At 39.7% G+C, this 23,203-nt stretch overlaps 1 protein-coding gene across 13 annotated transcripts in view; it reads right to left on the bottom strand.

The window, feature by feature from the left end:
- KIAA1109 (KIAA1109 ortholog) overlaps window positions 1–22,166 on the bottom strand; it is a 170,416-nt gene extending 148,250 nt beyond the window's left edge. For 5 of the 13 annotated variants that reach the window (XM_039320214.1, XM_039320222.1, XM_039320221.1 and 2 more), the window contains exons 1-6: window positions 22,028–22,124; window positions 15,950–16,017; window positions 9,741–9,867; window positions 8,162–8,278; window positions 4,955–5,033; window positions 2,742–2,806 (exon numbers count right to left, since the gene is read on the bottom strand). In XM_039320214.1, coding sequence (XP_039176148.1) covers window positions 2,742–2,806; window positions 4,955–5,033; window positions 8,162–8,278; window positions 9,741–9,837 — 358 coding nt within the window. In that variant the 5' untranslated portion in view covers window positions 9,838–9,867; window positions 15,950–16,017; window positions 22,028–22,124. Of the gene's footprint in view, window positions 1–2,741; window positions 2,807–4,954; window positions 5,034–8,161; window positions 8,279–9,740; window positions 9,868–13,311; window positions 13,363–15,949; window positions 16,018–22,027 lie in introns of all 13 variants that reach the window. The other 8 variants (XM_039320224.1, XM_039320223.1, XM_039320225.1 and 5 more) reach the window with 5 other exon arrangements.
- Window positions 22,167–23,203: the final 1,037 nt, after the last annotated feature.

The raw sequence follows: 23,203 nt of genomic DNA, 5'->3' as shown, positions 1-23,203 counted from the left end.
TGCAATAGCATGGAACATCTGGAAAGCAGCAGCCTTCAGGGACCCATCAAATCGCTCCTCTGGTTTGTTTTCTCTCATCCCATCCACCACGCCCATCCCATCCCCCTGCGTGCACACAAAGTACAACAGATCATATTATTATGCTTCTTGCCAGGGGAAACAATATGTTTGCTCCCACCCAACGTTTCCACTTCAAGAAACCAAGCCAGCAGGACTGCACCCAGTGGGAAGGCAGAGGCATACCCTTCAGTGCGCCGACTGGCTGCCAGAACAATTGGCTACTTGTCCCGTGTTGTGAATTGGCTGTGAACATGTGTCCATTGGCCAATTGCCCGGATGAGGGTGTGGGTGAGGAGTGCCAGTGGTCCATTGGGGGGGAGGAGCACCAGCGGAGAGCCAACTGAGGATGAACATCCATGGTGGGAGAGCTGTGGGAGGAGCCCACAGTGAAATGGACGCAGCCCTATGCCCACAGCTAATTGTCCTAGACCCTACTCTTTCCTCTAAGCTGTATCCCCATCCATTTTTATTTTCACTTTCATGTTTATTCCACTTATAAATTACAAGCACAGTCAAGAATAGAGTTAAAGCATTAAAGAAGATTGGAATGGCTCCTATGTTCCAGTTAAAACATTAGAGAGTACAGATAGTCCTCGACTTAGTACAATTCATTTAATGACCATTCAAAGTTACAAAGGCATTGAAAGCAGTCATGACAGTCTGTGACTGTTGCACCATCCCCATGGTCACATAATCAAAATTCAGCTGCTAGGCAACTGACTCATATTTATGATAGTTGCAGTTTCCTGGGGTCACCTTTTGCAACCTTCTGACAAGCAAAATCAAAGGAGCCAGATTCACTTACAACCATGTTACTAATTTAACAACTGCTGTGATTCACCTAGAAAGGTCATAAGATTGGGTAAAACTCACGTAACAAATGTTTCACTTAGGAACAAAATTTTCTGCTCATTTGTGATTGTAAATCGAAGACCTCTTATACTACAGAATGTCTCCCTTGTGCCAATTAAAACACCTATGTGACTAAGGTGGACAAAATCTCATTATACACTCAAATCTTGTGAGATTTTGGCTATTTATTATAACCAACGTAATTAATTTTATTTAATGTGAGATCCCACAAAGTCAGGGGCATATATATTGCAGTAATCCATATCTTATGTGTTGTTCTTTAAAAGTTTTCAAGAATACTAATTACCAGCTTAAATTAAAAGGTCAGGAAGCACTGATACATGGCATAATGTTTAAATGGTAAAAAATAATTGTTATAAACTCAGAAAATTAAAAAAAAACTGTAAACGATTATAAATAATAAAGTAGCATATCAGTGGATCACATATTTTTAACTTCACATAGTATGACCCAATTAAACATAATTTTGTTATAATTAACTCATTATTTTTCTTTAAAGACAACCTTATTACTTGCCTACTCAAGAGACATGAACTCCTTTGGTATTTCAATAAACTGGGTCTTTAAAATGACATTATATAACTCTATAATTATCCAGAAAGTGGTAGAAAATTTACTTTTCCCCTAAAAACATGTAAGAGTACTGTACACAAATAATTTTGAATATTTTTTTTACCTGAATACTTTTAGCAAATTATACACAATGAAGAAAAATATCTTTAAGATGTAACATTTTCAACTTTAGTGATATGGCAAGATAAATAAATAATTTCACTCTTTCTAAAAATAAAACCAACAGGGTGAAGCAATCAGATTTCTAGGGCATTTATAACTTCAAATTAAGCCATCTAAATCAGTGGTCCCCACTCCCAGTCCGTGGATTGGCACTGGGCCGCAACATGCCAGAAACCGGTCCACGCAAACAAGCAAAACCCCATCTGCGGGATGCGGGCAGTACATGAAACCATGCCAGTACGTGTCCACAGAAAACCCACTCTTTATGGAACCGGTCCCTGGTGCTCAAAAGGTTGGGGACCTCTGATCTAAATAACTAAGAATTATGACAGTGAAAATTTATCTTTGCTATTGGCCTGATGTCTAATGGGCTAAAACATCAGGAATCTAAGTAATCTCTTTTTTTTCGAAGAACCAGTTTCTGAGCAATTAGTTTCTTTCTTCATTGTCACCTCTGCAGTTTTTTCCAACCAGATATCCTTCAGATGTTTGGACTTACTAATTTTCCTGGTAGGGATTCCAACAATTGTAGATCCATATTTAGGATACATTAGCTTCAAAATATCTAAAGAGATGATTTTAGTACAATAATCCTGCACATTTTGTTGGTAATGTAGAACAATACTAAATTTTTGCCCTTATCAATAGACATTTTGTTTTTTAATCTCTCCTACATCGTATCTCTATAATAAAGAACTCTGCCTATTTAAAACCATCTGACCTTCTGAAATCACCGCAAGCTAGGATAATGCAAGTGAACAAAAGTGCCTTCAAATAGCATAGATTACATGTGATACTTTACTAGTGGGAAATAATGCAACCACAAATTTAGAGAAGCATTAAATGAGAAAATTGCAATCATTTTTGTCCAATAGGCTTAAGTACCTACATTAGGCAGATTCAAAATATTTGACTTTAAAATATATTTATGTAAATATATTTTTCCCATTTCACTGCATATCTACAAATAATGACTTTCTTTTACAACTACAAATAATAATAATTATTTATCCCATAGAATCATTTATTTACGATAATATCTAGCAATATCTCTTTAAATGGCAGAAACTTACCATGTTGCTTCTGCTTTGGATTATACATCTTCCACCAACGAAATATAATAAATCCATCTTGGATTCTAAAAATTATTAAACAAGTAAAATATTTAAAACAGCTGTTAGAGTGTACATATATTCAATATGCAATTAATAAGAAATTGTTTCAAATAACACAAAGGTGAATTTATCATCCTGTTTTCAGAATCTTAAAAGATACCAAAGAGCTTCTTTGCAATTTGTTCAAGGACCTGAGCTTTTCAACCCAAACCTGCCCACAGGAAGATTTATCTTTGTAACTTTTACTAAGGCAGGAAGAAGGGCATTTTTCTATGCTGATTCTGCACCTATCATGAATTCCTGGATTTATACGTAGTTATGACAATTGAGCCCAAAATTTCTGTTGCTAAGCGGAACATTTGTTAATGAATTTTGCCCCATTTTACAACCTTTTTTGCCCTTTCTTGTTAAGTTAGTATCATAGTTAAGTGAATCTGGCTTCCCCATTGACTTTGCTTATAAGGTCACAAAAGGTGCTCACATCAATTTAACAGATTATCAAATTTTCCTTTCCTAAAGCAATGTGAAATTACTTTTAACTCAATGTCTCTTACCTTTAACCACTCCAAATAGATTCTCTCAACTCTGATAGATCATGGATACACTGAAAATCTGGCCATTCATATTTACATTTCTGTCATTTTAAAATTTTAAAATTTAACTCATTTAGACCAGGGATGTCCAACCTGTGGGCTACGGCCCTGTAGCAGGCCATGGCCTGTTAGCCACCAGGCTGTGGGAATGGCTGGGGAGTGCGCGCACATGCATGCACACATCCCACTCGCGCTAGCGCCACCCATTTGTGCATGCACAAGGATGCTAGCACTGCTGCCAGTATCACGCGGGTGCTGGTGGCCTGTTTGCGCATGCAAGCAGGCGCTACCAGCCCGCTGGTGCATGCATGCGGGCCCCAGTTTTGCCGCCAGGGCTGCCTGATTATGCGCAGCCTGCTTGCGTATGCATGCTAGTGCTACTGCCGTTCGTGGGGACTCTGATTTAGACTATTTTGTGGACCTCATTTCTGATCTTTTTATATGTAGAAGCTACCATATTCTTCATGTTGTGTGCCAGTTGCACCTTCTACTGGATCAGGAGGCTCACAGATCACTCATGCCCTGATCACCTTCAGATTGTACTATGGTAATATGCTCTACATGTGGTTGCTCTTGAGCGTATCCAGAAGTTTCAAGTGGTGCAGAACGCAGCAATGCAAACAAATATGTGTGCTCCTAGAAGAGCGCATGTAACATTTGTTATCACCTTTAAAACCATTCTTGGCTTGGGATGGGTTATCTCTGGGACTGCCTCTTCCCAATTACATCAGCCCATCCATTAGATCTGACAGAGAAGGCATGTTGCAGGTACCTTTGCCAGGGACCTACATTTGATTGGTTCCAGAATGCAGGCCTTGTCTGCCATGGTGCCCACTCTAAGGATCATTTACACACACACCCCTTGAAGTCAGGTTGTTCTTGCTATCATTCCAGAAGTCCCTCAAGACCTGGCTGTGACACTAGTCCGGGGGGGGGGGGGGGAGAGAGGTCTCAGGAAAATGGAAATATTCTTAGATGACTCCATTGTGTGGTTGATTTTTAGATTTTTTTATACTATTTTTGTTTTTAAATAATTATTTAAATTATTAACTTTAACTTTAGCAATTTAAATAGAACAATTCTCTATTTTATAATGTTTGTATTTTATATATTGCTGTTTTATTCTATTGTACATACTCACTATTTGTGAGACGGGTGGCCATATAAATATTATTAACAAATAAATATAATTAATAAATATGGACCAAAAGATATTCATAGGTTAGAAATCCTTCCTATAGCTCTTGCTGCTCACTGCCATTCATAACTATTGTAATAGATCTGCTAAATTATTGTGATCCAACTCTAGTAGGATAATAAATTTTACTACATGAGGGAAATCTTATTTCCTTAAATTTAGAGATAATCCCTTTTAGAAATTTTTGCATGGTCACAAAATAAGAACCACACTTTTTTTCTTTGAATTATTTTTCTTATTATACCAATAATGAAAATTCAAATGAAGATGTTATATTCTAAACCATATTAGGGCCTATCTTTATCTATATGCAATGCTATAATGGGAATAAAACTTAATAAAGCCATGGCTGTGAAATAAACAGTATGAAAGTGAAGTACCTAATGGAGAAATCTTCTGTAATGTAATAGATTTCTCGAACCATGATTTTTCCAGATAGAACAGAGAATGAGAAGGATCCTGCAATGAAAGGAAGGTTTCTGTTAAATCACAGAATGCCAAGGAGACCTTTAGGTTTTCTAGTCATACTTCCCTACTTTCCAGAAGAATCCAATTAAAGCATCCCAGAAAATTAATATCTTGCTTCTGCACAAATGAAGGGGAACCTATCACCGTGATTAAGAGTAAGAGTAGGTCAACAGGCTTAAAGGTTTCCCCTATCCAGTTAGGACCAACTCAAGCAGGCAGCGCTCATCTCCGATTCTCAGCCGAGGAAGCCTGGGGTGTCTGAGTGATACTTCCGTCATCATGTGGCCAGCACGAAAATATGGAAATGCAGTAGCCTTCCTGCCAAAGCAGTAACTATTTATCTACTTGCATTTGCATGCTTTTGAACTGCTAGATTGGCAGGAGATGGGGGCGAGTAACTGGAGCTCATCCCCTTACCCAGCATTCGGGTCTTAAATTCAGGCTGTCAGCTTTTCAGCTGACAAGCTCAGTGTCTTAAACTCTGAGCTACACTTACTTTTAATCATATGTCACTATCAATCTTAACTGAATACTTTGTGCTTTCCCAAGTTCTCTCTCCCCTCCATAGTTTTTCTCTTCTCAGATAGTTTTGAACCTCTGACATACAAATGCTGCACTTACTCCGCAAAGAGCTATGTGGGTGCTGCTTTCTCTTGTGTCACCCTACTGTTTTTCCAGAGCAATAAAGAATGTTCTTTACTGGAACACTGATACTGAAGAGACTATAGAAGATCTAACTTGAAGGGTGTAATGCAGGGGTAGGCAACCTTGGCTCTTTTATGACTCGTGAACTTCAACTCCCAGAATTCCTGAGCCAGCATGAAGTCTACGAGTCATAAAACAGCCAAGGTTGCCTACCCCTGGTGTAATGGAAACATCCCATCTCAAGCAACAGAAAACAAAAATTAAAGATAAGGTTCAATCAGTTCTAATATAGACAATGGGTGAAAATCATCAAAGCCCAAGAAACTCAAACTCCAAACTCAAGCACAAACTTTAATCTCTCTTTCAACTGAGCTTCTAAAAGGGGAAGGAAGGGGAGGGGTGATTCCATTTTATATTTGCTGTATCTTCTTTCTTAAGGAAGGGAGTGAGGTTTCTTTCTCTTCTGGCTCACAGGCAGATAAAGCCAAAATCGGAATAAGAGATATAAAAAATACCAGCAATTTAAGAACTAGCAGAAACTATGTAAGAATTAAAATATTTGTTTTACAGAAAATGATATTTTTGTTCCTCTTTTGGTCCTATTTGAGAATAAGAATATTTAAAAACCATTCAAACTTTTAAAATGATTATTCCTTCTCAAGGAAATAAGAAAAAATCATTTCCCCAAACAAAATTAATATTTGGTTCAAAGGACTCTCCCAAGGAAGATATTGTCTCCCACGTTCATTTGTTCAGAAGTTAGTGAACATTTTGTGTTCAAATTACTGATCTCTAGAGCAGTGGTGGCAAACCTTTTAGACACCAAGTGCCCAAACTGCAACCCAAAACCCACTTATGCATCGCTGGATGCCGGATGGGCGTGGCCACTGAGTGGGTGTGGCCACCGAGCTGTCGGCTCATGCTCACTCGCTCGCTCGCTCAATGTCCGCTCCGACTTATGCTCACTCTCTCGCTGTCTGCAGCAAATGCTGCTTTCGCCAAAAGTTGCTCCATTTATAGCCTCTCACTTATTCCCAGACTGTGCTTGCGTGGCGAGTTGCACATGCGCGGAGGAGGGAACAGCTCAGCCCAGCAATGGCTCGCGTGCCACCAGAGATGGCTCCATGTGCCGCCTGTGGCACGCGTGCCACAGGTTCGCCACCACGGCTCTAGAGCAATCTATTTCATTTCCTCCCACAACTGCCATGATGTACTGTGCATAGACACGCAATTGGATTGTTCCCTGTTGCTCCATCAAGCAGAGGCTCCTAGGTTTTTCCTCCATATTGCATTATGCAAAACTGGTGAGGTCTTATTCAGTACACTGCAACCACCTACTTTATTCCAAGATAAAATCCCTCACTGCATATGTGCATTCATGAGGAAGAAAGTGGCAAAATTTCCAGATCTTCCCTGTTTAGCTAACTGAGGAGAGTATATTAAAGGTAAAGTCCTTTCAGTGTGTAAGTCCTAATTTAGTTAAGACATGCACGCCTTTTATTATGTATCAATGCTATGGAAATGATTATTAGTTGAAAGACAAAGAGAAAAGGTGTGACTTCAGCAGACTACTGGCCTCATATTTAGCCAATAATGTACATACACAGAGCGCCAAGACAGAGTAACATCCAAGAATGGCTAAAACAAGTCTGACAACTTGAATCATTTTTCATAAAACAAAATTTAACATTCTAATTCAAAATAGGTTTATACTAGTTTCTAGATTGCTGTAAATTTCCTATATTTCCAGGAACTAAGCATCATTCACTGGGCTCTGAGTCAAACAGGAAAAACCTGCTCTGTTCCTCCCATTAAAATACAAATAAAACAATAAAACAATAAATAAAACAATAAAACAATAAATAACAATTAAAAAAAAAAACTCCTACAGGAGTGAGAGGGAAAACATCCCACTACTGGTTGCTCAGAGTTTAAGTTTCCTGGGCTCTTTTTATTTTGAAACTTAAATTTTACAGCTAGATCAAGTTGAAGTTTAACTCTTTTATGTCTAATCTCTTTAAGTGGGATTTTCTTCCGATCTAATACACAGTCTATAGTATCTTCTTATATATTGCTCAGAGAATTCTTCAATGTAAAAAGGCCTTGTTAAGAGTCCATGTATGAGTTCAATCACAGTCCCCTTTTATTCACAAGATAACCATGGATGAATCTGGTATTTTAGTTCATATTTGAATTATACTCCCAAATTCGTAATATATAAGATACAGGAGACATTTCACATATGCAATAGCAGCACAGATTTTAACCCACCATTGTAATGTAATCTCAGCCACAGGATTAATCTTTTCATCAAACAGATGTCAATAAAATAATGGGATATATTTAATTTTTTCTCTTACCAAAAGCAATGGAATACAAAATATGTAACATTGACTAGATTTTTATTAATATAATATTACAAATATGATTTTGGAATATCCTGGGCATTTCATATTAAAATTAAGTTGACTTACCAATATGGATATAGCCATTTTTATGTAATCTGTTAAGGATCAATGTTAAAATAAAACCAATGTTTCGGGAATTGTAATAAGTTAAATAAATAATCCAGGCACAGGACAAAATTGTAGCTGCAAAACAAAAGTATTCATACAATTAGAGCAATGGAAATTATTTTTAAGAAACGCAGAAGTGATACATTTGTACACAGAAGCTCTTTGGAAGTGAGAGAGATATGGACTGCCATAGACTCAATGGGAAGTAATATTACCAATTTACTTAATGGTAAATGGGTTCTTCCAAAAGGTGCTTTTTCACAAGGCAACTGGACTTTGTTTTTCTTTGAAAACATTTTGCTTCTCATCCAAGAAGCTTCTTCACCTCTGACTGGATGGCAGGGAATAGAAAGATTTAGACTCCTTGCGGACAGCTGGTCATTTGCATTTTTTAGAGAGTAGTTGAGGCCATCTGGATGTTTATCTGTGTCATCAGGGTCACCTGAGTAGTGCAAGTGGGTATGAAGCCTTTCTGGAACTGCTGAAAGGACTGTGTTGTAGACAGGATGTAGATCATGTCGTATCCCCACCCCTCTGTTGAGATAGAGCTATTCAATTTTGACATAGATGGCTCCTAGGAGAGCAAACCCATCAGGACAAGGTTCAGCAGTCCATCTGCATTTAAAAGACAAAGGCCACACTTTCGAAGAGCCCAAAGTTCAGATTTTGGAGAGGACCGCTGGATTGAAAGAGGGGTCAAAAAGGCCATCTAGAAAAAAGGCCATCAAAGAAAAACAAGAAAGTCCAACTGCCTTGTGAAAAAGCACCTTTGGGATAACTATCACTTGGATGACTGAGAATCTTCATAGACAAATGGGTTCTTGTAACCATCCTTATGGTAGCCATTTTGCAAGGCTGCTCATGATCTATTCTTAAAATTCCAAATATGCTCATTGGCACACAGTGATGAGGACACACATCATTACCTCCTCTTCTTGCCCCATTCTCATGTGTGAAACAGTTTTATAAAATAGTTTCATGTAAAGCTGCCCAGTATTATTTTGGAAGGGAAATGTCAATTGGTAATTATACTTTTTAAATAGATTGATTGCCTTAATGGAAGCTTTATTCTAGCCAGATTACTGCAGATAACATAACATTTCAAATGATGTATTTTTCTGTCTAGGTATTGACTATGTTCTATGTTGTTTACTATACATGATCCAATAGATGGTATATTATATTCATATAATTATTCAAGCTGTTACAAGATAATATAATATATATAAAGAGAAAATATGAAGCAAAATATAATTTAATGTTTAAATTGCAAGCTGATATAAACATGGCACAAAATAAACTTAGAGATGGAAAATTAAGAAGCTGCATGAAACTGTATTTAACATTCCACTAACTCCAGTTCTGAGATTAGTAATTAAGTTCTGTTAAAAATCACCCAGGATAAAATCAATGTTTTCTAAAACAAAAAACAACTTATAGCTGCTGCCAAGCCTTTCATGTCAGATGAGATAAGATAGATATGAGATATAATACTGGAAAACATAAAAAAATATTTAACAAACCAAATATTACGTACCAACAAGGAGCCAAACAACATTTGAGTTATGTTCAGTGAGGAAATTTTCCAACTGAGTGATACTAGGAACAATACTAACATTAGTATTTCTGTCCATTCTTAGAATATTGCAGCAGGGTTTAAATGACTGAAAAGAGAAAAACAAATGGAGTGTCATTTTGAAAAGTGCTATTGAAGTGATTTGTTTGAGATATATGTAAGAGAGATCAACCACTTTGAAATTAACACACAAAATGCATGTAATAGCCCTTAAGCAGGATATATAGGATGGCAGAAATGCTATTTCATTCAGTAGGATTCATAGGGAGAATTTTCATGACAGCGTAATATACACCAGGGCTTTTCAACCAGTGATACGGGTACCACCTGTGGTACATTGGCACCTGGCAGGTGGTACGCGACCATCCTAGAAAAGTGGTAGCAGGGGAGGGGAATGAGCTGAACCGGTGGCAGCACCGCACAAGCCTGAGCGAGAGATGGCTGGAGCTGCAGGGCTGTCAGGGCTCAGCGGAAGCGCCAGGATCAGCACCAGGCTCCAGCTGGAGCTTGGCGCTGATCCTGGTGCTTCTGCTGAGCCCAGAAGAAGCGCCAATCAGCTCGAATGTTGCAGCATCTCCAGGGTCTTGTGATTTACATTCAGATGCTTGGCAACTGATTCATATTTATGACGGTCACAGTGTCCCAGGGTCATGTGAAGTGACCAAAACCTGCTACAACCACCCAGCAGACGGGGGGGGGGGGGAATAAAAACCAAACACCCCCCACCCCACCCCCGCTGCCAATCCTCAACAGAAATGCTCACAACAATGAAAACCTTGGACAGGAGGAAGAGTGCGGCCGGGTGGGCAGGCAGGTGTCTTGCTCAGTTGTGGCTTGGGGGGGCACTTTTTTCAGTGCTATTGTAACTTCGAACAGTCACTAAGCGAACTGTTGTAAGTCAAGGACTACCTGTACTTTTATCACTTTTTTCCTTTTTTTGTCATCAAGTTTTTAACACCTTGCTAGGTGACTGGTGGTACTCGGATGTTGCCATATCCTAAAAGTGGTACAACGGGTGAAAAGGTTGAAAAGCCCTGATATACACTACACAGCAAAAAATGGAATGGCAGCTTATTAAAGTAAAAAAGAGTTAATAACAAGGTGAAAATAATTTCCTTGCTAAACTCAAAATACATGTTACATTCATATTTAAATATTTTTATTTTCATTTTTAAAGAAATAGTCTCTGAGCAAGACTGGGATTAAAACATTCTTTTGGACCTTGACAAATCCAAACAAAAATCACTTCCTAAAACCATCTGTTCTTCAATTAAAAGCTACAATTACATTTTAAGTACACATATCTTCAAAGCCTGCTATAGCAGACACCAAGAATCCAATAGCAAATGAAATATTAACAGAATTTTTTATGGCACATCCTTTTGTGAACAGGAAACAATACTAATGTTCCAAATAAAGTAAAGTACAACAGTGAAGTTTCTCCTGCAAAAGAACGCTCTAATACAGGGGTCCCCAACCCCCAGGCCACAGACCAGTAGGTGCCCTGTTAGGAACCAGGCTGTACAGCTGGAGGTTAAAGGCAAGCAAGCAAGCGAAACTGAAACCACCACTCCCACTCTGTGGAAAAACAGTCTTCCACAAAACCAGTACCTGGTGCCAAAAAGGTTGGAGACAGCTGCTCTAATAAACTAGTGTATTAGTCAATGCCACTCTATTGACACTAATTTAATAGGACCACCCTGTAGTATACATGGTCTAGTCCAGGGGTAGGCAACCCAAAATACTCAAAGAGCCACTTGGACCCGTTTCCCACTGAAAACAAAACACCGGGAGCCGCAAAACCCTTTGGATATCTAAAATGAAGATAAGACTGCATATATCCATATATATATGGATATATGCAGTCTTATCTTCATTTTAGATGTCAAAAGGATCTCTCTCTCTCTCTCTCTCTCTCTCTCTCTCTCTCTCTCTCTCTCTCTCTCTCTCTCTCTCTCTCTCTCCCTCCCCCTCCCTCTTTCTGCCCTTGGTCTGCTAGTCTTCTTCCCCGTGTGTGTGTGTGTGTGTGAGAGAGAGAGAGGGGGGGGGCACTTGCACTTCCCCCCTTTCTCTCTTTCCTCTCCCTCTTTCTTCTCTCCCTCTTTCCTCTCCCTCCCTTTCTCTTTCCTCTTTCTTCTCCTTTTCTCTTTCCTCTTTCTCCCTCTTTCTATGTACTCTCTCCCCCTTTCCTCTCCCTCTCCCTTTCTTTCCTTCCTCTCTTTCTCCCTTTCTTTCCTTTCTCCCTTTCTCTCCTCTTTCCTTTCCTTTCTCCCTCTTTCCTCTTTCCTTTCTTTCCTCTCTCCCTTTTTTCCTTTCTCCCTTTCCCCCTTTCTATTTCTTTCCCCCCTCTCTCCCTCCCCTTCTTTCATCTCCCTTTCTTTTCTTTCTCCCTCTTTCCTTTCCTTTCCCTTTCTTTTCTTCTTTCCTCTCTTTCTATTTCTTTCCTCTCCTCCTCTCCCTTTCTTTCATCTCCCTTTCTTTCTCCCTTTCTTTCCTTTCCTCTCTCCCCTCCCTTTCTTTCCTCTCCCTTTTTTCTTTCTTCTTTTCCTTTCTCCCTTTCTTTCCTGTCTCCCTCTTTCTATTTCTTTCCTCTCCCTCACCTTCTTTCATCTCCCTTTCTCTTTTCTCTTTCTCCCTTCCTTTCCTCTCTTTCCTCTCTCTCCCCCTCCCTCTTTCTCTTTCCTTTCCCTTTTCTTCCTTTCTTTCTTTCCTCTTTCTCCCTCTTTCTATTTCTTTCCTCTCTCCCCCCTCTCCCTTTCTTTCATCTCCCTTTCTCTTTTCTCTTCTTTCTTTCCTCTTTCCTTTCTTTCCTCTCTCCCCCTCCCTCTTTCTCTTTCCCCTCCCTTTCCTCTACCTCCCTTTCTCTTTCCTATTTCTTCTCCCTTTCTCTTTCCTCTCTTTCTCCCTTTTTCCTCTTTCCTCTCCCCCTTTCCTCTCCCTCTCCCTTTCTTTCTTCCTCTTTCCTCTTTCTCTTTCTTTCCTCCCTCTTTCCTCTCTCTCTCTCCCTCTCTTTTTCTCTTCACCTCCCCCCCCTTTACTAACAGAACCAGTTCACCTACCAAAACGTTTAACTTCCTCCTTTAGAGATGGGCAATGTGGATTCACCACATTCTGACAAAGAGAAATGCCAGCACCTCTCATCAATTCTGCTGCAGGGACAGCAAACGCTGTATGTTAGCAATATCTGGAGAGCTACAGTTCATCCGCACCCTCCTGAAAGGCTGTTCCATCCGTTGCAATCTCACGCTTTGAAAGGCCCCTCCCCCTCCTTCGCTTCAAGCCGACTGCACCCAGCAGGGAGCCTCAGTAGCCGGCGCGGAAGGGAGCAGGGGAGGAAAAGAGACAGACCGTCTCCTCGCAGCTCACTTCCAATCCCAAAGTGGTGAATCCTGCTTAGGATTTGGGACTGAGAGGGGGGAAATCCTGGCTCCTAAGCTGCAGGCACTTCCAACCATAGAGCTTGCTCGGCTCTGTTCCCAGCCAGCGCCACGCGTGCGCAAAACAGCAACAAAATACTGCGATCGAGACTTACCCGCCTGCCTGGCTCCCGGACCTCGGTAGCAAGCCATTTGAAGCAAGCAGCCTCGTTCGCAGAGAGGAGAGAAGAGAGTGAGGGCGGATGAGCTGAGTTTGTGGCAGGGATAACAAGGGTTCGGGAGAAGCTAGCACGAAAGTTCCGTGTCTTTTGACTTAGCTCGCCTTGTCCCCCACTGGTTCTTTGCCCGAACAAGTCACCCTCTCTCTTTCTCTCTTTCTTCTGCCCCCCCTCTCCAGATGAGGAGAGAGAGAGAAAGAAAGGCAGACGGCGCCAAAGGGGCAGGGAGGGGACGGAGGCAGGAGGCGGTAAAAGTCGCTGAAAGGTGCCCGGGACCCCACGGACCAGCCCGGGGAGATGCATGGTGAGCTCGGCTGCCTAGGGAACGGCCTGGGGACGGCCCAGGAAGTGATGCCCCCCTGCTGCAGCCTGCCTGGCCCAGGGAGACATATGGCCGGGTGAGTGGCCCAGGGACGGCACAGGAAGCAATGTCCCCCTGCCACCCAGCCCGGCCTGGGGAGACGCAGCCGCCGCCCCAGCCAGGATTGCCACCTGGCCTGGGCAGACACATGGCCGGCTCGACGGTCCAGGAAGTGATGTTCCTGCCGCCCCAGCCGGGACTGAAGCCTGGGGGGGGGCAGCAGGAGGAAGGAGGGGGAGGGGGAGGGGGAGGAGGAGGCTCCGGAGCCGCAGGAGATGGCTCAAAGAGCCGCATGCGGCTCCGGAGCCGCGGGTTGCCGACCCGTGGTCTAGTCAGTGCATGGGAAGAACTATAGGATGCAGTGTGGAAGGGTGGAGGTGGAAATTGCTGTTTCTAACTGCAGCAAGGATAGGAAATTGCTTCTTTAAATATGTTTTCTGGGATTTTTATTATTCTTCACTTTTTTCTTTCATATGTTATCCTTTTTCTATTTCTTCTTCTATGATTCTGTAATTTTTAAAATATTACTAAAATATTATTTTAGAAGAATTTAGTAACTTTAAACATTTTCTACAATTTTATATGTTCTAGTAAATACTAGATCTGCTAATGGGGACAGGTGCATAGACATTGAGAGGAACCTGAATTATTGAATTAATAAATTAAAAAGTGGAATTGGGTTAAAACATATCAATATCTCTGCTTCTTCAGATATTCATGTTAACCATTGCAATGCAGCCTGCATTTCATTTCAGGAGTAGAAATGCCACTGTAAATAATTTTAGATCCAAGGAAGATAACTTCTTGAACTAATTCAATTTCCTCCTTGTTGATTTGTCTCATGTCCATCTGCAGCTGTTGTCATTATCTTTGTTCTCCTGATGTTAAGACTCAATCCTACTTTTTCACTTTCATCCTTGATTTTCCGATCATTTTTTCCAGATCTTTATTTTCAGACAATAGTGTTGTATCATCTGCATACCTCAAATTATTTATGGTTCTTTCCCCAATCTTCATTCCAACTTTACCCAGTTTAAGACCTAATTTCCACAAAATCACTTCAACATACAGATTGAACAAAAAAGGTGATAAAATACATCCCTGTCTAAAACTCCCTTACTTATCCTGAACCAGTCTTTGTTGCAGTAAAGTGTTCTCACGGTTGCCGCCTGAAAAATGTAGAGTGAGCTGATGAGTCTGATCAGGGGGTTAAAACACCAAGATTGTGCAAAGCTGCCCATATCTTATTGTGTTCTACACCAGACATGTCAAACACAAGGCCCGGGGGCCAGATGCGGCCCGCGAAGTGGTTTCATGTGGCCTGCAAAGCCATCCTGGAAACAGTGAGGGAACGGGCCTCGCTGCCTTGGCCCTGGCCTTGGCCAGCCAGGAGCCAATGTACAATTTTGTGGTGGCCATCTTGGCACTTGCCTCAATCCCACCCTCTTTTGCCAGAGACCCTCAGATCTGTCCCACTCCTGCCCAGGCCCCCATAGGCACCCTTGACACGAATGATGTAGAACTGGCCACGCCCACCCAGTAGGCCATGCCCACTCTATCCACACCCATCCAGTAGGCTGCACCCACTCTGGCCACACCCACCTGGCCCCCAAGGGCAACCGCAATGCTGATGCAGCCCTCAGTGAAATTGAGTTTGACACCCCTGTTCTACACAGTCAAAAGTTTTTCTGCAACCAATAACTCTTTTATATCAATTTTAAATAACTTTAATTCATCAATGCAGCATAGCCCCTGAGACTAATATAGTTTATCAATATGTTTGGGATAATGCAGCTGAAGATATTAATATTTCATTAATTTCTAATAATATATTAGAATATTTCTTTTTTATATAAAACCAAAGATTATGCTATATGAAAAATCCAAGAGTATAGATATACTCATCAACAGTAGCTCAGATAGCATTTTAAAGAAAATAAGAGAATTCACGGAAAATGCTTTGAGATAGGAAAGCTCAAATTAACTTAAGCGAGATGTTCAAAAAACAATTTCCACAATTCCTATCAATCTGGGTTTTTATAATATTGGGGGAGAATTTTGAGGCTCATAGTAAAATGATATTTATAAAGATACTTTCAGCCTTTATATTTAATAAATCATGGGTTAATTTTTTAAGTTTACATTAATTAAAGCTGTGTTTTCACTAGAGAAAATTATTTTTAAGAGTCTTTTGGCTACAAGACATTTACATACCTCATTTACTTCCTTTTTCTATCAGGAACATACAGTATCAAGATAGCTCAACAGGGGGGAAAAATCAGCTATGGAAGGGAAAGCAGAGAAAATAGAATTAGTTATCTTGGTAAAGATACTATTTTAAAAGCCAGTATGTATGATCAAAGACTAAGATGCACCATACTTGAAAACATTATGGAAAATGTATTTCTATTTAATGGATTTTAATTCTGCCCGACTCCAAATGACTCCCAACAGCTTAAAAAATTATGGGGGCTGTGTTCATTATTTTATTCTAAATGTGATTTTAAAAAATAGAATATTGATAAAGAATTCTATCCTTTTCCACCAGTGCAAATCAAAAGAAAAAATGAATCTTATTTATAAATATAGTTCTATGTAGTTGAAATATTGTCTGTGCAGTTCATTTACCTGAACTTTCATTATCCAAAGTTATTCAATCAACACCAAAGCATCAGCTATCTCTCTGCTTGTTTTTGGTTCCAGAAAAGTTATGAATATATTTTGAATCTTCAATGAGTTGCACTATTTTTTTTTTTACTGTTATATTCTGTAAGCTAATGAGAATTGTGGCAGATCAGAACAGCATATATATTTCGTAAATCAATCAATAAACAGAAGATGCAGCTGATTTAATGGGGAGATTCATTTGTACAAACTTTTTAAATATTCAGCTTGCTTTTTTTTCAACTCTTTTGCAATGTTGTCTACAATAAGTGCACTATGGCAACGATATACCAGTATTTCATGCCATAATGATCTATCACATATATGCATGAGATGAACTTTGGATCTGAAGGTATTGTGGATAGTTCTAACAAGCTATCATGCTCTCAATAGACTGAATGACTCCTGTTCTGTTCTAAAGCTGAACTTCAGTGAAATTCCATTTCTGGTCTATTTTTCCTCAGAGAGTACAAGTGACATTATGGCAGCCACCAGGCAAAAAAAAAAAAAAGCTTTAAATCATTTACTTATTCAACATGGTAAAGAGGGATAACTGGATTTTAATGAGGTACAGCATTATTCTTAAAGCCCAGTAAACATAGTATAATTAGATCATCATCGCTCACTCTATCAAGGTGTCCTTGTGAGAGATGCTGAGAGTTAAATCAGTAGTACAATTTGACAGCTGGTTCACAGAATAATAATGTATCCAACAGCTGTTTCCAAAGCACTTATATATAAATTTATTCATACATTTCTCTTTGGAATGTCAAAGTACTTACTAAAATTGGGAAGTTGAGCTAACCTTTTTCCAATAACTCTTACTAATCCGAGTCTCATTCCTTAGACCAGCTGACCATTGGTTTCCCACAGCTAAACCTCACTACAGTATTATTAATCTATTTTTCTTTAAGTTATATGATAATATTTTTGGAACTGCATGAATTTATTTTCATTCTGTGATATATAATTTTGTAACTGTGGAATAATACTTATTTTTTCACAATATCAATATTCAACAGAAAAAATAATGAAGAATAAGAGCGATAAATTCATATTTTTATATTTAAATGAAATTTTCTGAGAAAAAAAACAATTTCACCATATTTAGGAAATTAGCTCCTATTCCACACAAACCCTCTTTTTTTTTTGTACAGCAATATTTCAGTCTATCTTTCTACAGTTGTCATGAATGCTCCCTCTCCACAGGCTACTATCACAATCTGTAGCAAAACATATACAAGTTGTTATTTATGAAATTATAGCCAAATCACTTTCACAAACTCTAGACACCTACTATACTATAGTATAACATCTTCACAATAACTTGAAACCAACAATAACATTAACAAAAACTAAAACTGAATTAAAATTTAAATTATAAATGAACGTTATAAATGAAAAATGGTCCAGCATAGTAAAGATGTCAGATGTCTATAGCAGGGGTACCCAACCCCCGGTCTGTGGACCGGTACTGGGCCACGGCTACTTGGGAACCGGGCCACGCAGCTGGAGATGCACTGAAAGCGCACCTTCACCTCCAGAAATGCGGCAGGTCTGCAGGGGTAGGAAAGTGGCAGGGCAGAAGCTGTCTTTCTCAGTGCAAGGTCCTCTGACAGCTGTCCTTGCAACTGGTTTGCAACATCTGAGCTCAATGTCCTTCCTCGTCTCCCTCCTCCTGCTTCTTTTGCTACCTCTTCTTCTGCCTCCTCTTCTTCCTGGTCCTGGTCCCTCTTCCTCCTGCTACTTCTTCCTCCTTCTCTTCTTTCTCACTTTCTCTTCCTCCCCCTTCCGGCACCCCAGCTGGCTTGCACTCCTTTCATGCAATTCTCCAAGTTTGTAAGACAAACACTCACAGCCCAGCTTGCAACTGGGGGTTCCCCCAAAGCTTCATTGATGGGGGATCCCCTCCCCAAGGTATGTGTGTATGAGTGTGTCTTTCTCAGTGTGCAAATAGAGGCAGGGAGAAGCTACCTTTCATCTTAAGCACTGCATCTCCAAGGGATTCTCTCTGTAGTCTGCACCTTTTCTAAGGCTGTTGGGCTCCATTGCACTTCAACTGGAGATTTTTGCTTTTATTTTGATGCTTCAGGTGCCTCATGTTTTGGCAACATCCTGCCTGCTTTTCGAGATTTAATATGGTGTATTTTTGTGTGTGTTCCTCCTTTCTTCATGCAGCTCTCCAAGTTTGTAAGCCAAGCACAAGCCTGCCTGGCTTGCAATGTAGGGGGGAGGCGAGAAGCTACATTTCTCCTTAATCTCTCTCTCTCTCTCTTTCTCTGTTTCTCTCTTGTTTTAATGGTTTTTTTCAGCACTTCCTCAGCATGCTTTGGTTGGTTTTGCTGGAAGGCTGAGTTTAGGACTGTCTCTTTTCCTTCCCGCTTTCTTAAAAGTGGTTTAATCTAATACAATAATAGAAATAAGGTGCATTATTTATTTATTGGTTTTTTATTTATTTAGAAAATTTACAATAAATTAATGCACTTGAATCATCCTGAAACCTTCCCTCTCCCCCCGCCCTGATCCATAGAAAAATTGTCTCCCATGAAACCGGTCCCTGTTGCCAAAAAGATTGAGGACCTCTGCTCTACAGAACAGCCAAGTTTCTAACATTTGCTAAAATGTTAAAAGTATAGGATTAATTTAAATGTTTACAGTTACAAGATTTTTTTATAAATAAGAATTTACAACCATAAATAAAAAAGAAAAGAACCCAAACCCCATACTTATTTTCTTAGATATTCCATTCCTCCATTAAGCTATATCAGGATTATAAAGCACTGTTTTCCCCAATCTTATTCTGAATCTCAGCAGCAAACTGGATCAAATGATCTCCACAGCAACCCATACAAGATCCTGCTATTTCCAAAAGTCTAAAATCTATTACTAAACTAGTTTGAGAGGACACTGTTCACCTTTAAAATTTATCATGTTTAAATTATATACATACCGTACAGGTAGTCCTTGACTTACAATTCATTTAGTGACTGTTCGAAGTTACAACAGCAATGAAAAAAGTCACTTATGGCTATTTTTCATACTTTCGACCGCATCCCCTTGGTCATGTGATCAAAATTCAGAGCTTGGCAACCAACTCATATTTATGACAGTTGCAGTCCTGGGCTCATGTGATCACCTTTTGCAAACTTCTGTCAATCAAAGCCAATGGGGAAGCCAGATTCACTTAAAAACTGTAGCAAGAAAGGTTGTGAAATGGGGAAAACTGATTTAACATATGTCTCACTTAGCAACAGAAATTTGGGGCTTAATTAAATCCAGGACTATTTGAGTTTCATAATAAAATCCTTGAATAGTCAACGGTCTTTTCTATATTAAAAAAATCTTAAGTCCACGTTAAAAAATTTGAAGTGGAATAAGCCTTGTTTTTCATCAGCAACTGAATCAACTACTTCACATTCATTGAAGCCTAATTTTCTTTCAAGTAAAAGGAATATTATTATAATTATGATTCAATACAACCCTTTTCAAACAATTATATGCATTCTATCTCAAAAAGGGCAGAAGAACCAACTCTATCCAAAACCATCTCAGTGAATTAAACAGAGTTTACTCTGAAGTAAACCAAGTATCCATGGTAAATTAGCTCTAAAACTATGCTACAATCTTAAGCACACTTTCCATAAAAAATTTCCAGTAAACCTATTGAGGAAACACTGCTACCTTACAACAATTATATTACACATTTTAGAACACAAAGACTAATTACTTCCTGCTAATATATGGGAAGTTGCAAAATCAAAAATGAAATTGTCTATAGCGCATGATAAAACTAAAAGACATACAAGAATCCAGATATTACTGTCCTATGCTCTATTATAGTCAAATATACTTATTTTAAACCAGAAAAACCTGTTTTTGTTTTTAACCATTATATGTAGAAAAATTTTCCATTATTTGTCAGAATTCATTTTTTTTCACATAGTATATTGATTTGCTAGAAAATGTTGAAATATGATATACGGCCACAATAAGTTTGGTTTAATCTATGAAGAAAATAAATTAAAATATTATTGTATTCTGTGTTATCTAAGAACAAAATACCATGTTTGTAATATATTACTATATAGTTATGATGTTTCATTTTAAACATGGTATTAAAATCTTTTTTCAGTTATGACAATTAGGTTTAAAATTATATTTAAGAGTATTGTCTTCTGCTTTGATGATTCCTTTTCTTATGCTTTCAATAGTTGTTTTATTTGATGCTTTGAAATTTATAAATTAAATTTTCCATTGCAGGCCACCATAAAGACCTTTCTGGACAGAAACATATACATGTGGCAATGTATAAGAAAATACTTTAAAAGACAATTAAATACAATTATCCAACTAAAACCAACTGAGAAACAGAATTATTACCTGAATCTGAAAGCAACTTTAATTGAGTGAAATATTATCTTATGTATATGGATACTATTTGTATGGCTGCAGTGTTGACTCTAAGCAATTACTTGGCAAGTCCCTGCAGTTTCTTTGGCAAGATTTCAAAATCAGTTTTCCATTCACAGGACTGTGAGAGTGACTGACCCAATATCATCCAGTTGGCTTTGTATCTAAGGTGAAATTAGAACTCATGGCCACCATCAAGCCTGATGCCTTAACCACTACACCAAACTGGCTCTCTTGTATAGATACTAGGAATCAAAAAAAAAGCTTAGATCTTGAATCTTCCTGCCCATGGTGCCTAGCTAAATTCACATTTCAGATTATTTTTAAAAAATCATTTAAATACTCCATTACATCAGGTGTATTTTACTTGCTGCTTTGAGAATGCTTAAAGAGACCTGAATGTTACTGACTACAATTTCTATCAACCCCAGGCAAAATGGGAAATGTAGTCCAAAAATAGCCAAAAGGCACCGAATTAAATAACGAAATTTTAAAACGTTATTTTAGTCTGACTGCTTGATTGCAAGAAACCACACATTGTACAACTTAACCAGACAACCAGATTATACCCAACGGAGCAGAACGTAAATGACTTCGAAATAAGCACACACGGAAGGCTTCCGTCCTGGGAAATCAGCCCAATCAACAACTCTACACAACCAGGATGGCCCGTCTTCACGTTTTTCGAAGCATAACCTATCTTCCAAATGATAATGTGTATAAAGATGAGCACTGCGAATCGAACTAATCCAGAGGAGGAGGAGGAGGAGAATTGGAGCTACCTGAGCGGGCGAGAGCGATCAGTTTGGCGCAACTGCGCGCTGTACAAGCAGCGCTCTGACCGGAGTGTGGGAGTGCCCGTCGACCGATGGGGATTTATGAGCTCAAAAGGTAAAAGCAACCGAGCAGCCGCATCGCGTCTAGGCACTTCGCCACCGCCGGCCTCTTCCACCTCGGATCTTGAAACGGCCTTAATTAGGGGTGAGGATGGCGAGAGTCACGACTGGACTCCCGGCAGCAACGCCCCCTCCGCTCGGACAAGCAGAGCCCGGGCATCTTCCACCTCGCTTCCACCAATAGCCTCTCGTTAGAGAAAGGCCGGGGCCGAAGCCTAGAAAAACTAGGAGGCGCTTTGCCGCCCCACCTGCCGCAGCGCACGAAGGACGGCTCCGAGCAGCCCACGCAAAACGGCCCAGAGCCAAAGCTCTCCCCGCTTACCCCATGGTCTAGTGTTTACATCCAACCCCTCTGCGGTTCTTTACTACGAATCCGGAACCCGGCGCCTCCTCCCCAACCGACGGGGGCCGCGAATAACGGCTAACTCCACCCAAACCTGCCCCCAAAGTCATTCTGCCAATCCAAGGGGCGCTCTCGGATTCACAGAGCAATGGTAACAGTCTGCAGTCGGAAGTAGAAGGCGGGGAAAGAACTGATCTCTGGCCAATCGCGTAATACGAGAACCTTGAAGTGACGCCTCCATGGAATTTTGATGTGACGAGCATAGAAAAATAAAGCAGAGTTTCTCAAAATTCCGAACTTCCGAGTAAACTTAAGACTTTCTTTCTTTCTTTGGCTCTCAAATAAGTTATGGAACTTTCAAGGAGTATAAATGAACTTTGGATCTGGACTGAAAGGAAGCCTTAAACAGATAAATTAAGGAGTCCTAGTTTACTGAAGTGTAACGAGGAGAGGAGAGTTGATCGAAATTCGATCCCAGTCCTCGATAAATATATCCCCGCTGTAGTGTAGATAATGATCTCTGCAACAGTCGGCAATGCAGTCATTAAATCTCTCTTTCCCATACTGAAAATGCTTGGTGTAGAAATGAAACCAAAGTGAGAGAAGGAGATCGGGCGGTTTATAAAGATGCTTTTACAATCACATGCCCAAAGGAGATAATTATATAAATTGAAAGTGGGAGAAGGAGATCAGGCATTGTGTAAAAGCTGTTTTTACAATCACATGCCCGAAGGAGATAACTATATAAATTGACTACTTTGGAAATTTATCGTATTCAGTATATGATATTCAGTACAACTCTCAGCTCGCGGTTGCATGACATGGTTACCCACGTTCATTCCGATCAATCTTCTAATTTTACATAGGGCTGCCGGATCTGAGCTGTAAAAATTCGGACGACCGCTAGATGGTCCACAAGAACCTTGCTGCCATCTGTATTTTGCACGCAAACGGCTCTTAGCTCTTGAGTAGGATGAGATGCTGAGCCATAAACTTCATCTGTTTTCAAAGCTATGCATAGAAAGCTGTAAATATGTGTGGGGAAGCTATCCCATATAGGCATAGCTATAAATATTTAATCTTTTTTGCTAATATTAAATCAACAAGTCTGTGTTGCAGTGATGAATAATGGCCCACAATTTTGATATATGCACA

This window comes from Crotalus tigris, unplaced genomic scaffold, assembly GCF_016545835.1.
Source record: "Crotalus tigris isolate CLP2741 ecotype Arizona unplaced genomic scaffold, ASM1654583v1 scf7180000023625.2024221, whole genome shotgun sequence".
Taxonomy (NCBI): Eukaryota; Metazoa; Chordata; class Lepidosauria; order Squamata; family Viperidae; genus Crotalus; species Crotalus tigris.
The sequence above is the reverse complement of the archived record's forward strand: the minus strand, read 5'-3'. Positions and strand labels throughout refer to the sequence as shown.